At 41.7% G+C, this 13,961-nt stretch overlaps 1 protein-coding gene across 4 annotated transcripts in view; it reads right to left on the bottom strand.

The window, feature by feature from the left end:
* LOC100119359 (repressed by EFG1 protein 1) overlaps positions 1-13,580 on the bottom strand; it is a 30,322-nt gene extending 16,742 nt beyond the window's left edge. Inside the window, exons 1-3 of one of the 4 annotated variants that reach the window (XM_031923629.2) lie at positions 13,337-13,580; positions 9,871-10,440; positions 8,568-8,875 (exon numbers count right to left, since the gene is read on the bottom strand). In XM_031923629.2, coding sequence (XP_031779489.1) covers positions 8,568-8,605 — 38 coding nt within the window. In that variant the 5' untranslated portion in view covers positions 8,606-8,875; positions 9,871-10,440; positions 13,337-13,580. Of the gene's footprint in view, positions 1-8,567; positions 8,876-9,870; positions 10,441-11,476; positions 11,666-13,336 lie in introns of those variants that run through there. The other 3 variants (XM_031923630.1, XM_016989180.2, XM_008215837.3) reach the window with 3 other exon arrangements.
* Positions 13,581-13,961: the final 381 nt, after the last annotated feature.

Below are 13,961 nucleotides of genomic sequence, written 5' to 3'. Positions count from 1 at the left end.
TCACAGCTCATCGCCGAGTTAAGCGATAAATTAAACTTCAACCCGGTGCGCGCACGTAATAGTTAATCCTTTCGCGGATAGAAAAAGTCAGTCCTCGTTACGCGAGATGCTGCCGCCGCGCGGCATAAATCCTCCATCGTACACGCGAGCGAGTGACAAGTCTTATGGGGATCGCTTTAAGAATATACAACTGACAATTCAGCGCTGGCTTTAGCGCGAGTTATTATACGCCAGCATGTCTGATGTACTTTCATACCGGCGGGTATTAAATAGATATATATATATACAGATGTCTCGAATGAGACCGCGTACAATCGATCGAGACTCTCCGCGCGCGTATAGCAGCGATGTTACAACATTCAAGTCGTAATTAAAAATTATTTTTATCTAACGATGTTGCAGAAGCTCTGGTGTTCGATAGTTGTCATTCGAATAGACTTGAGAGGAGACGTTGATTGATGGGATACATTGTCACTCTTTGATCGAGCGGTGAAGTTTTGTTCTATTACGTAAATTATATGCGCAATTGTTTTCAGGAAAATCGGATTTTCGAAATCGTTGAGCAATTAAGTTAGCACTATTAACCAATAAATAACAATATTTTGTGAAAATATTGTTATTTATTGAATGAAGTTTCAAAAAAATATGAATAATATTACCAAGCTATGTTACAATGTGCCAATACGTTTATTATACGTTATACTAAGATCAAATATGTATCCTTTTGAGCTGGCATGAAGAAAATGTTGCAAGAGCTTTTCAGTGAGCAATAGGTAACTCTCTATTTCAAATCTAATATCTTGTCGTACAGCCTAAAGCATGTTCGCTGTCAAAGCTTATGTATGGCTAGTCGAGTGCACGCTGTATATAGTCGAGCTTCAAAAGTCAATAACCTTAAGAACTGCGTAGAATAGGGGCAGCCTCTATGAAGGCCTTTCAATCTGTTTTGTATAGAGGTTAAGTGAATCGCTGCAAAAATAAAACCATTGTAATAGAGCGGGACTGTCAATATATTTGTACAGTTTAAACTATTCAAATTCACGTACTGCTGGTGTGCATACAGTATTTCAAAATATTCACGCGATAAATCAAACGTTATTTAATGTTTTTCCTTCTAATCGCAATAAATTATGTGCTCATAAATTGATTTTTCGCGATCCTGAATGACAAACAGTCGATTCGTTTTTAATATAAAAAATAATGTATGATATTAATACTGCTACATATCTACAATACCTATATATTTAGAATCACATCAGATTTTTTGCCTCTAAAAAGGATCGTCTAATAATTACCGAAGTGACCGATAGCCCTCTAACTCATCAGAAGCAGGATCCATTTCTTTTCCGCGTATGTCCAATGAAACCGCACTTCAAATCGACCCGCGTGAACGTGCGTATACAAAAGACGCCACTCCGGTGAATTGGTCTGGGGGAATTACAGCGCGCACAATGTATCGGTAATGATCGATAATCAGCCGACGGGCTCCTGCTGCAGCTTGCGTAAGCCACGTCTACGCTCTTTCTCCAGCATTCTCCAAGAGGCTGATGTAGTTTTTCGAGCCGTAGCCGCGGAGCGATGACCCATGTACTGAGAGAAATTTCGTGGTATCTCGGTGTACGTGATTTGTAGAAAGTGTAGAGATGTTTCTTTTTACTATTAAACAATTAAGGATTTTTATATTTTTTAAATCACATAGTAGAGACAATATTTTTCTCGAATTGGCATCATCTGCAGTATCCCTTTAATTCTAAATCTTTTCAAAGTTATCCATGATAAAAAAAATAATAATTTTTGATACGAAACATTATTGAACTGCTATGCAAGGCGCAATTGTCATTTAATATGTGTATACTGTGCAGTGTAGACTTTTTCCATTTGCAAAGAATATATATAACATTTAAAGTTTGCTAAGTCAATTCACACGCAGGTGATAAGAGGCTCGGTCATCTTGTCGCCCCCTCTTCTATACATAACCCTTTTTTAAACAAAACATTCTATTCTTTCCCGTACTATTGCGCAAAATTCAACGATTACGGAACGTGTGCGACGAACTATTTATTTAGTGTCGAGTATCTAGTGACGCATAGTACAGTAAATAGATAAGCAGATTTGCGAGCATATTTGGGTTACGAGAAAGCTTTTAAATATATAAAAAATTGTTTGAAATGTCGATGTAAAACATTGCTAAACGTATTTTTACAATTCATTCAAAATATAAATAAATCCATAATCAAAAACTCATTAAGAAATTCATATCTTTCGTAACGAACTTTTACAGAAATATTTATAAAACTTTTAACTGTTCACAAGTGACTCATTCACTAATCACTATAGCAGCAGCCTCGTGCGTATACTTCATTATCTCTTGAAATCTTGTTTCAGCAGAAAAAATCGCTAAAAGTACACTTATCAGCAAAAATCTTAAGAAGTAAATACGCAACTCGTCGAGTGAAAACTGACAAAATTCTATATTCTGCATAATTAAGTTCAACAAAAACTCTTTAATAAATATCTTACATCCAAGCATAAGATTTATTTCACACTCAAATTATTTTAACGCCATTAATGTATCAGTATTTAATTGAATTAATTATACAGAGTGCGAGTCTTAAAATAAATTTATTCAGCATAATAATTTGAAGAGAGACGCATTTTTTGCATTTTAATTGGCCGAGTAAAGCGCGAAGTCTCTCCAGGCTCCTCAAATAAAACCTAATAATGTCAGAGAGTCCCATGCAAGACTGCCTAACGAGATGCTACTCTGCTGACCCTATCCGTGTCGTTAAAATTCCACTCTCGGTCTGAAAAACGACACAAAAAGACGCGAAAAGCTGCACTGATTTTATTATTGCGCGCACGCGATCACGGGCGCGTGGACGCTTTTGAGAATTACGCGTCAGAGTCGGCTGTACGCGGCGGATGTGTAATGGCTCGTCAAGGTTCGAGACCGGCAACGGCATGGCAGCTGTCACCGATGTTATTGTTGTGTGAGAGTGCAAGCCAAGTTCACGGTGCTCGATGAAGGACGAATGTTTTGTATATAGGCAAACCGATTTTGCATAAACATTTTTTATCTCGGTTATTTTTTGCAGTTTGTATAAGCTATTGCGAGGATCAATAAATAACCTTAACGACTTGTAACTATGCAATGAACTGTGCAACAAAACAAATGTTATTTTGATTTTATATATAAGAATCGAATTTAAGCCTTTAGGTTATTATCGATGTACAATTACATAAGCTATTGTGTTAGCAACGTGAGTATGAATATGCTGACGACAAATATTCCGCATCTTTTATGCACAGTGCATAAGGTGCATATCTCAAGTGATTCACCTATAGATATGAAAAAAAAAACACATTATTCACTTCACTTATTAAGTTAATTCTCAAACCAAATATAGCACAAAAATGAAAACAGTATACATTCAAATTAATTCGAGCAAGCATTGAAAATTCTCCATCAAATGCTTTATTATAGACTCGTGTAGCTTATTCTGGAAACGCTCCTCCATATAACACTTATCGTGTTGGTCCGCGAAGCACGTACGAGTGCTCCCACGCACAAGCGAGTACCTATATGCCTCTCTGATGCGAAGATCCTTTACATAGCAAATAAAAGTAAATACGCGCGTGGAGACTTTTCTTTCCGGAGCTCTCGACAGACGTTAATTGCGGGATGGCGAAAGAGTGGAAAATCATGTTTCGTGTGCAAGTCGGCAAAGTTATCAGTGATGAGTACTCGCTCGACTTTTGTGCATATATATATATATATATATATATATATATATATAGTCAAAAAGGGATAGCGTTTACTCGTGAAGAAATTATTTAAATCTCTGCTCATAGAGGTTGTCTATTTTTGCAACTAATTTTAGTTTACGAGTTTCATGGGAGCACTTGGAAAACAGCAATTATTTCTTTTTTTTGTAATTTGTTCTAGATGGTATTTTATTACTAGTGAAATCCAGATGCGCACTCAATTTTCTCGTATGTTCTCTCTTTTGATATACCAAAACTTTAAAATGTTGGCTTCATTCGAATCGGAACTTCAGTTATCAACCAATCAAATTACTTCATTGATGTCTTTAAAAAATCTAGTCAACATTTATTTAAGAAAAATAAAACGATTTGCCATCTTAAAAATCATTATTCATAATAAATAATCAAACATAACTTTCAGATTCGAAACTAATTGACATTATTTCATTGTTTATTATTTATCACAGTAGTAGCCCCAAGAAAAAAATCAATTAAGTCATGAAAATTCCACAAGTTGTATCTCCATCTCTTGTTATCTACACAAAAATCGCCCATGACCATCCTCATCCATCACTCAGCCGGAAGTCATGGCAGTCGTCACACCTCTCTATCTTATCACTTATATCGGACCCCGCAAAGCCGCGAGTATCGTAATCGCAACTGTCCTTCCATTCTCAACTCCCTATAGGTACAAAATCACAGATAGAGCGCTCGTACCTCTATATCAGGCGTTCAACATTTGGGCGCGGCGTTTTACGATGCTTCTGTTTTTCGCGAGCGAAGCCACGCGACGTATACGTACGCGATTTTACGGCCACCCGTAAATTACATCAGCAGCGATCTTCCGCGAAATTGGGTACGGGATAAAACTTTATATTTGAATCGACGGACGCCTCCGCGCGCAAATAGCGACGAAGCGTGGAAAACTTCCGTGATTCTATTTCTCGAGGAAAAATTGACTTTTCTATTGTGAGAGCTTCGTGAATAATTAGTTTGAGAATCGTAATGGTTTATGCTTTTTAAATGATGATGCTCGCTTTTACGAGGCTGTAAATTCTGCGTTATAAAACCGCGTTGCTGCATTGTTGTTCGAAATCTCACAGTTGTGTGCGATTTTGCATGCTCGTAAAGTTAAATTATTTCATGAAAATATACTATATGGTTATGCAAAGATTGTTGCAATACGCTTCTCGAAAAAATTGTCATCTCTGAATACTTATAAGAATTACCAGCTTAGAATTCTGAAGCAACACTTTAAATACCTTTGAGGGTAAAAATATAAACGTTTTTGTATCTTTTTCTAAAGAACCATCACTTATATAAGTCATAATAAGCAACAATAACTTTCGCATCGCGCTTAAAAATATAATAACTCCCAAATTTCACAACCGTCAGTTTACAAAATATAATATATAGTAATATCATAATATTGAAAAGCACACTTTATACACATGATGTTCAATAATATATTTAGAATGAATATTGGGCTTAAACTATAGAGTACCTCCATAAGTTATATTTGCTTACCATACAAAAGATCAAAGCAGGAGATGCTCGTTAAGAATAAAATCCTTTACACATCCAAATAGCTACAATTTTACTTCAATAATTAGGAATACGGATTCATTCGAACGAAAATAAAGTGGAATAAGATAACAAACGCCTCGCATGAACAGTCTTTTCTATCTGAAATAGCATATCAGGCTTCATGTACTCCTGCGCGCGATCGGATGCTGGGAAATCGATTAGTCGATCAGTGCTCGGACAATCGATCAAGGCGTAAATGGGCTTCATGAGCAAGTCGACACGAGAGCTGCACAGGTATTGATTACAGCAAATAACATAGGCGTCCGTGATCATGAGCTGCGTCAGCGTTGAATTCGTTTTTAATCGTGTGCATGTGTGTGTATCTACGGCTCAAGTCTGCATGCACCAGGTTCATGGCCAATCCTGATGCATCATAAGTTATTTATATAGCTTATAAATTGTAACGTAAACACATTTCAGTAAAAGTAAGTTTAATCTTATACTCTTGCGACTTTTCATGTGGCGCACGTCCGAAATAAAAACAAGACGCAATTGCCGCACTGTTGTATTCGCAGACTCGGAAATTGAAAAATACTATTACCAGTCCTCTCCGCGTAAATAAAGACAAGAAAATGAGACTCACGCATTTTCGGTCCCAAATCGCAATTCCGAGCGGAAGCCAGCTATTGCGCAATATCTCTATTTTTAATCGCCTTCTTTTGTGCTTCGTACTGCTTATTAGACACGGCGAGTAGACATCCGGAGGTTAGCCGAACGCTTTTTCAGCAAAGTGTATCAAAGTATACCTGCAGCGTCAACGAAATCCACTGTAGAAAGAGGACAAGAGAAGTTTCGACAGCCCTATCAGCGATGGTCTTTTGTACAGTGTACCTTTTTGAGTGTCCACAGGGACGCGGTCTTTATCGCTGGCGCGCGCGATAATTAGCATGAGCATAACGTTGTCTTTTCTTTTTTGCACCATACTCAGCGGTCTTTTGTTCATTGTCTGCAGGATAAGAATTCTGTTGTTGTGTACTCGAGAGCTTGGGTTTTTCACAAGTTGTGTGTACAATGTCAAAGAAGCTACTTTACAAGAAACTGCGCGATATTTTTATTTGTATACGACGTGCTTGTGTTTCCGTATGCTCAATGTGTATACCGATGAGTTTGCGCTTTAAATTTTGGCTCTTAATAGTAAGAAAATAAATTGCATTTAATCAAATTATGACTTTGATAATTTATCAGAATTTTAAACGAACAATCGAACTTACGAATGTTAACTGCAACTTTGTTCTAAAATCTCTGTTCAAATACTTTCTACAGCCTCGAAAATCCGCGCGATTCTCGAAAACTCGTCCATTGTAAATTATATCAACGACATCGTACCGCAGCTCACCCATCCATCAGAGTAGAGCGTTCACGACGATGCAATTTTCCGCGAAAATACCTGCGCAAAGTCGCGGGGCTAAGACCGATTCACATCGTCGTATAATAATGAAAGCGCATGTCTCCGGGTCGAAGCGCGACCGCACGTACGTTACTAATCGGCAACTCGGAATCAAAAGTAAGTGCCGGCCGGCAATCGCATTAGCGTCTCCTCCCTTTCTCTCTCTTTAGAGGAGCGTGGGACCTGAGCGCGTGCAACAAAAGCTGCGCCGCAAGAGAGCGAAGAGAGCCGATTGCGGAAGGATTCAGCACTTTCGCGACGGTCAGGGCACTGCTCCACGGCTATTGACAAGCATTTCAAACGTGGATATAAAAGCTCGTGTTTTCGATGCAATTACGCTCCGATCTTTGTTTGCAAGTTTGAATTGTCGACGGGCATTTCAGATTACAAAGTTGTAAATGTTTAAAAATAGCGTAAAAATATGCGGCTCTGAGAATTTGATAATTCATTTCATATCTGAATAGCAGGTTAAAGAGGCGCCAACAAGATAAGAGGGAAATAAAATTCACCTATGCTTTCGGTATCGAGCAGGAAATTCTTTTAAGAATTTCTTTTACAAATGGAGAGGAGACAGAGTCGAAAGCGAAAAAGTAGACGACGGGACTAGAACAACTCGCGGACCCGAGAGCCAGAGGCCTGTGCTCTAACCACTGAGCCAACGTCTACGATGCATTCGGACGCTATGCATCATAGTACGGCTCGGCGGACTCTTATCGCTGACTCGTCTTCGCTGCTCGCGTTGCAGACGTGTGCGTCTGTGACATAAGAACAGTCTACAAATGCCTTCGACTGTTTAATTAAGCCTTTATTAACAATTCTACAATTCACCATAGGCTTGCAAACAACAAAGCCATATCAGGCAATTGTTTCCAGTCTAGATTGCGTAACTGTAATGTCCACCGAGAAGCCAGGAGAAACGCGTAGCATTAAAGTTGAAATTTAAAAACTTCTGAGCGCGTTTTACGAGGAAATCGCAACGTAAATACGCATGCGTAAACATCGACAACAATCCCCAGACTCGACTCTTTACGAGTCGGGCCGCTTAATGAATCGTAAACGCTGCAACAACGGCATCAGCGCTTGGCTCGCACTGCGCGAGAAATTGAAACGAGCGCAAAAGAGCGGAGAGGCGGAAAACGACGAGAAGAAAATAAGGCAAGAGGACAAAGGATCGCAGCGACGACAACGTACAGGAGCGTCATCTTGCAGGCGAAGTGCTGCGCAAAATCGTACAGTCGAGGGAACTGCAGCTGCAGAGACATCGCGAGACTGTGTGTCTGTGGCAGTGTCTGTCGCGAGCTTAAGGAGTGGAGTATGACAGAGTGACGGGCGGAAGAAAACTTTGCTTTTTCCTGCGCACACTGCATTCGCAGATGCATTTCGGCGTGCGTGTGAATTGAGAGGAATTTGGATGCTGCTTCAGTAGGAATCATACTATATGCATAGAATTAATTCTAATGGAAATTCACACGTTCACTTGACTAGACCGTTTCATAATGGCGCGGAAAGTGAATGTCTTCGCAAAAGCCGAATATAATCCGCAGTTCGAAAGTCTACTTCGTATTAGGTAATCGTATATCAGGCACACACGAGTACGCGAATCGATACATTATAACTCAGACGAATCCAACGATCCCATCCTCCACGTCTATACGTGCGTAAATAGCCAGCGATGCGCAAAAAAGAAACCCGCATATTCTGCCAATCGCAGTTGCGCACAGTCGAATCAGCTTAAGTCCCCCCGTGGCATACGCAGCCACGACAGAGCTGCACTCTCTCGCGGCATGCACGCGAATATTCGCATTGTCTACGAAAAAGCTTAACTCACCTCGTGGCGTAGGACCTTCCCGGCTGTTTGGAGGCCATTGCACCGAGCTCGACGCGCTATGCAGCAGCAGCGGCAGCAGCGAGTCAGCTTCGATCGATTTTCTTCCCCCGCCGCGCCGGTTTTCCGGAAGCTTCGCTGCTTCCACCCCCGCGGGAACTGCCGGCGCCCTGTTATGTCCCTCGTGCTCCGCTTCGCTCTTGCGATGGCGCCGCTGACGTCCTCTCGTCGGCGCGCGCAGGGAGAAGGGGGTGCGCGTGTAATTCCTCGTCGGAGACACCGGCTACGACTGATGCAGCATCCTTGCAGGGCTACGCGCGGGGGTGCACAGAAGCCAGAAATGTAGAATTGTCCAATATATGGGGCGTTTTTCGGGGGATGTGTTTTACGCGCTTGGAATTGATGAAGACGTGTTTCCTTTTGATGTCGTTTTGTATTGGGGGTCGTGCATAGCCATGATTGATGACTGGAGGGCCGAGAAATACGAACGTACTGTGTGTTTAATTAAAGCTAATGATCGTATCGATTTTCTCGCATGTTTTCCTTTGTCTTTTGCTTCGGTTCATACATTGTTTCAAACTTGATGGCAGTCTTCATATCTTATTCTCGAGTTTTGTAATGCGCGAGCATGTCGTGAAAGTACTTACAACGAACATTAATTTAATAAGCGAGCGCGAAATTTTTATCGCCACATGCATAAAGAGACACGTGTTTGGTCAGGTGAAACATCAGAAAACTGCGATAAGATAATTCATGCGTATAGAAATGCATAAACGCGATGAAGAAAAAATCGTCTCTGCTTGACTGGTATTTAAAAATACGCGGTGCATTGTTCAACTAATTGTTATTTGCAGGAAACGAGAGAGTTTTCATTAGGGAATGAAAAACAATCGAACGTCGACGAGAAACTGATTCCGGAGTGGAAAATAGCCGGCCTGCACGAAAGCTCGTAAAAATCACTCATTATCCGACGAAGCGATAATTAACGCCCATTGCCGCATCCAGAACTCATTAAAACAGAGAAAGTCATCACTCACGAGTCGCGCGCGTCTTCAGTCTGCTCCAGTCCTCGGGGCGGTAAAAACTTCTACGGTATTTCGCGTAAAACCGATGATTTTAAAAATAAAGTTCTCAGGAAAGACTGTGAAATTTTTCATTTTCTGCGGTCGAGACAGATAATAAAATGGGTACATCCGAGTGAAACGACAACGAACAAAAACGCAAACAGAAAACTAATTAGCGAAGTTTTCACTGCACAAGCAACCCGAGGCGAAAATCAATAGGATATCCCAAGAATCCAACCTACCTCGTGTCTCGTCGGCTCTCTTCCACGCGTCTTTAAACTCGCTCGTGGCAGCAGCGGCAGCAGCAGCCCCGAAAATCGATAGACCGCAGTAGCGCAGCAGCCGCGTCTTCTCTTCTCTTCTCTTCTCTTCTCTCCCACTACACAACTTCCCGAAATTCCAGTAACCTCACTCGAGCAGCGACGATAACTCTTGGACTTGGCTCCCGAGGTTTTCGCTTTCCGGGCCGGCAGCTTTTTCCCGGCTCGACAATGGTGCAGAGCTGCGGGAGTACCGGCACATCACTCGCTTCCGCCACGCTCTGTAGAAATGGCGGCTAGTGGGTCGAAGTCTGCCGTGATGATTTTTGCAACGGATGGCGGGGCACCGAGAGAGTGCGGAAAAAAGTGGAAGGCGTAGACGGACGAGGCAGGATTCGTCGTTGCTGTCACTTTCTTCCGAGAGAATTTCTTACTGCGTGGAGCGCACTTGACGAGCGAGTCGCACTGATTGTTCGAATGTTTCACTCACTGCGTTCTGCTTTGTAGTCGGGCTTTTGTCGAGTGGTGCTTGGTTTGGACAGTTATGAGGATCTGTATCGGGAAGATATAGCAAAATGTTACTGCCATAAGTGGCATTTTGTTCTAGTAGAGTTAAAATCTAATGCTACAACAGCATTCTCGGTAATTTATAACTATGGAGTTTTTTACTATTTGAATGACTTGTCGTAAATTTATGAAGAGTAATGAATTATGCACTTGTCAAAAGTTGGAACTATCGATCATACTCGCACTTATAGACTGTAAATCATTTTCAAAGTATACACTTTCAAATTCAGAACTATTTTCTGCTACCTAAACTTTATCTACGTCTGTACTTCCTCGTATACAGCAGAGGAGATATGTAAAAGCATTCGTAAATTCAATCACACAAACACCCATACAAGCATGACAAAATTTTAAAAATAAAGGTCGCATTCATCAATCAAAAATCGACGACTGACGGGTTAATCTCTTCACTAGAGCTTGCAGCAGCCCTTTCTTCATTCATACTCACGCATGCAATATCATCACCTTCCAAATCCACCCAAAATATTCCAACAGCGTTCCCGAAACTCTTCCCCTGGACCAATCTACTATGGCAATCAGCCCGATCATGGAAATGCGTCAGCGATCCCCAAACATCTGCCATACCATCACCGTTACACTGCAGCGTCGATCGAGTCATCCGAAAGCTCTGTTCTCCCCCACAGCGTCTATAGACGCGCGTCGCGCGTGTATTAACAGTCCGATTATCGCGGACTCGTTAACACAGCTGTACGCGTGCCAAAAATTAACGATTAACGCCTGCAGCGGCTCCGGCTTCGCACGTAAACACACTGAACCTGCACAACGCTAGCGAGCAAAAAGTTATCGAGCTGCGGGCTTTTCGGGGTCACATTGCGCTTTGCGCATCAAGGCCGGCTACGCGAACATGCATACGTAGGTACACGCTCGCAGACTCATCGATTTTTCGCGTCGCACCAGAGCTCGCGCGTCAATAATCCTGCGGCACATCGGACTACAGAGTCCGAATAACTTGACAAAAAAAAAAAGAAATTCTCACTGGCGTCGACACACAACAACACACCTTGCTCTCCTTTTGCGAAGCTCCTAACGATCCCGCTATTCGGCTTTGCACTGGCACAGGTAGTCCTCCTCCTTGATCATCGAGAAGCGGCTGCACTGTGATAAGGAGAAGAGCGCAATCGCGCAGCTGCACTCGCAAGCCACAGCGACGGCCGACGCCGACGACATCCCGAGCTGGAATGACGACGAAGAGGAGAGCCGCCGCCGGGAGCCAGAGCGCGCGCGCGCGCATCGGCCGCGCCGAGAGAGAAGTCAAGAGGGTGGGTGGGAGGTGGTGGAGGAAAAGAGTCAAGGGGTCGTTCGCTCGCTCCAGCCCCGACGCAGCTCTACTGTGCGGAGATATGTGAGCTGACCAGTGTGGCATGGACGCACACGTGGATGACTCGCTTGCTTGGAGTGGAGTTATGCCGCACAGCACGAAATAAAAGACTGGCTTTACGAAACTTCCTCTTATATACAGTTTTCCGAGCTTTTTTATAATTTGAATTCTTCTTTTAATATTCTGCATGATTTCTAAGTTTATATTGGTTCGAAAGGCCAGCTTTCCATTTCTTTAATTTACTCAATATTTATCAGTAGAAAACTTGGGAAACTCTGAAATGGCACATAAATAATATAAATACGCGCCAATGCAGATATGGGAATGAGGCAAAATTTTTAAAATTAACGTCATTTAATTAGATGAAAAACTTTCTCCAACTTTAAAGTGCATTTTTTAATACTTATGCGTACACTCATAGGCTTTCCCCCTCAAGTTGCCAATGTTTTCGCACTCGAAATGAAAGCAATTCTCAGGATAAGTAAATGTGTATCCTGAACGCAGAGTAATAAAAATCTCGATTTAAAGCGATTTTGCATGCGGTTACGACGCGGAATTTTTATGGATCGATAGCTAGATTTGTTCGCTGGTATGTATATACGTATTTGACGTAGCGCAGTGAAGAGCCGCATCGCCGCTCCCCTTCTAAAGATCATCAATTTTGATCGCATCCAAGGATGAGAATAGCTTTTATAATGGCTACATGGGTGTGACCTGCTTTAATATCGTAAGGGTTGCTGATGGACTTCTATTGATGGGTTGCCCTATTTTTCAAAGGCCACTTTCAAGGAAACGATGATTTAAGCTCGAGAATGCGCTTTTTATTTTTAAAGTAATTTTTTCATGATGTCCCACTTACAATCGCACTTACAACGATTCATGCAAAAAAAATATGGTATAAAAACGTTTATTTATTCTTTTGAAATCTCTTTTAACGAGTAAGTTTCTTGAAAGTTGAAAGAAAGCTATGAGGAATTCGACGGAATCTAATCAAGTCTATTTTAGATAAGCAAAACCCCACGTGCTAGATTATTGTATACTGCCTAAGCGTAATCTTCCTGACAACTCTACAGTACCTACTTGGCATGAAAGACAGCCAGACGTGACTTATACCTCTATTGAATAAGGTTTACAAGCGATAAAATTCTATATTCTTGTATATTATCTCTATCCTATGCCGCTTTGTCATACAATACTTGTATCCAAAATGAAATGAAATGAAATTATCATTCTGTGGCTTACCTCCAAAATAACTTAAGTCCAAATTCTCAACATAAAAATCACTTACAAGTAACATATTATAATTCTTTAAACGTATCATAAATAGATAATCACCCATTTGTTTTACCGCAGTGGAGTGATTTCAAATGTAGTTCATAAAAAAGCAAGTCATTACAGTATTGCATCGTAATCCGCATAAGCTATATAAGATCTTACGCATCGATTCAGTTTTCAAGTTTTAACATCAAAAGACGAGAATGTGACACAAGTTGTATCGTCGGGAAGCCACAGAATCAAAAAATCAAAACAGAGAAAACATACAATACTCTCTTCTCCATCTCTCCAATGAAAAATCCGTAAAAGGCGCACCTCGCAGACTCCAACTATCGCGAAAGCTCTTCCGAGCTTCTCGCCCTCAACGACACTCCCTGTAGCAGCGCTGAAGCTCCCTTTTGTCCGCGAAAAATAAAATTGTTCGACACCGCACGACCGTCTGTTATCGAGCGCGTATATCACTACCAGCTAGCGCCGCGAGACGCTCGCCCGGGAAACGTGGCTGCGCGTACACTCACCGCGCAGCTTTTCCCGCGGCAAGATAAGCGTGCCGCGCACGACTGCCGCTATTTGTGTGAAAATATATAGAGGGAGCGGGTATGCATGCGCTACCGAAGACACGCGAGTATTTATAGAGCGTGGGCGGACTTTATGAATGAATTCGGGGATCGCCGCGTAGCGCGAGAGCTGTGAGTATGCGGACTTGGCCGCGTTTTGTTTGATTTTTCAAAGGGTGTGCGCGTTTCTACGATATGTTTATGGGATTGTCAGGCTACGAGCTTGTTTTCACACGTGTTCCTGCACCGCGATGGGCTTTGTTTGCTTATGGTTATGAGCGTGTTTTGCTTTTTCTCGCACGAGCGCAAGATAAGCTCAGCGAGTGTTTTATGTC

This window comes from Nasonia vitripennis, chromosome 2, assembly GCF_009193385.2.
Source record: "Nasonia vitripennis strain AsymCx chromosome 2, Nvit_psr_1.1, whole genome shotgun sequence".
NCBI lineage: Eukaryota > Metazoa > Arthropoda > Insecta > Hymenoptera > Pteromalidae > Nasonia > Nasonia vitripennis.
Note: the sequence above shows the minus strand (reverse complement) of the source record. Positions and strands in the feature narration are given on the sequence as shown.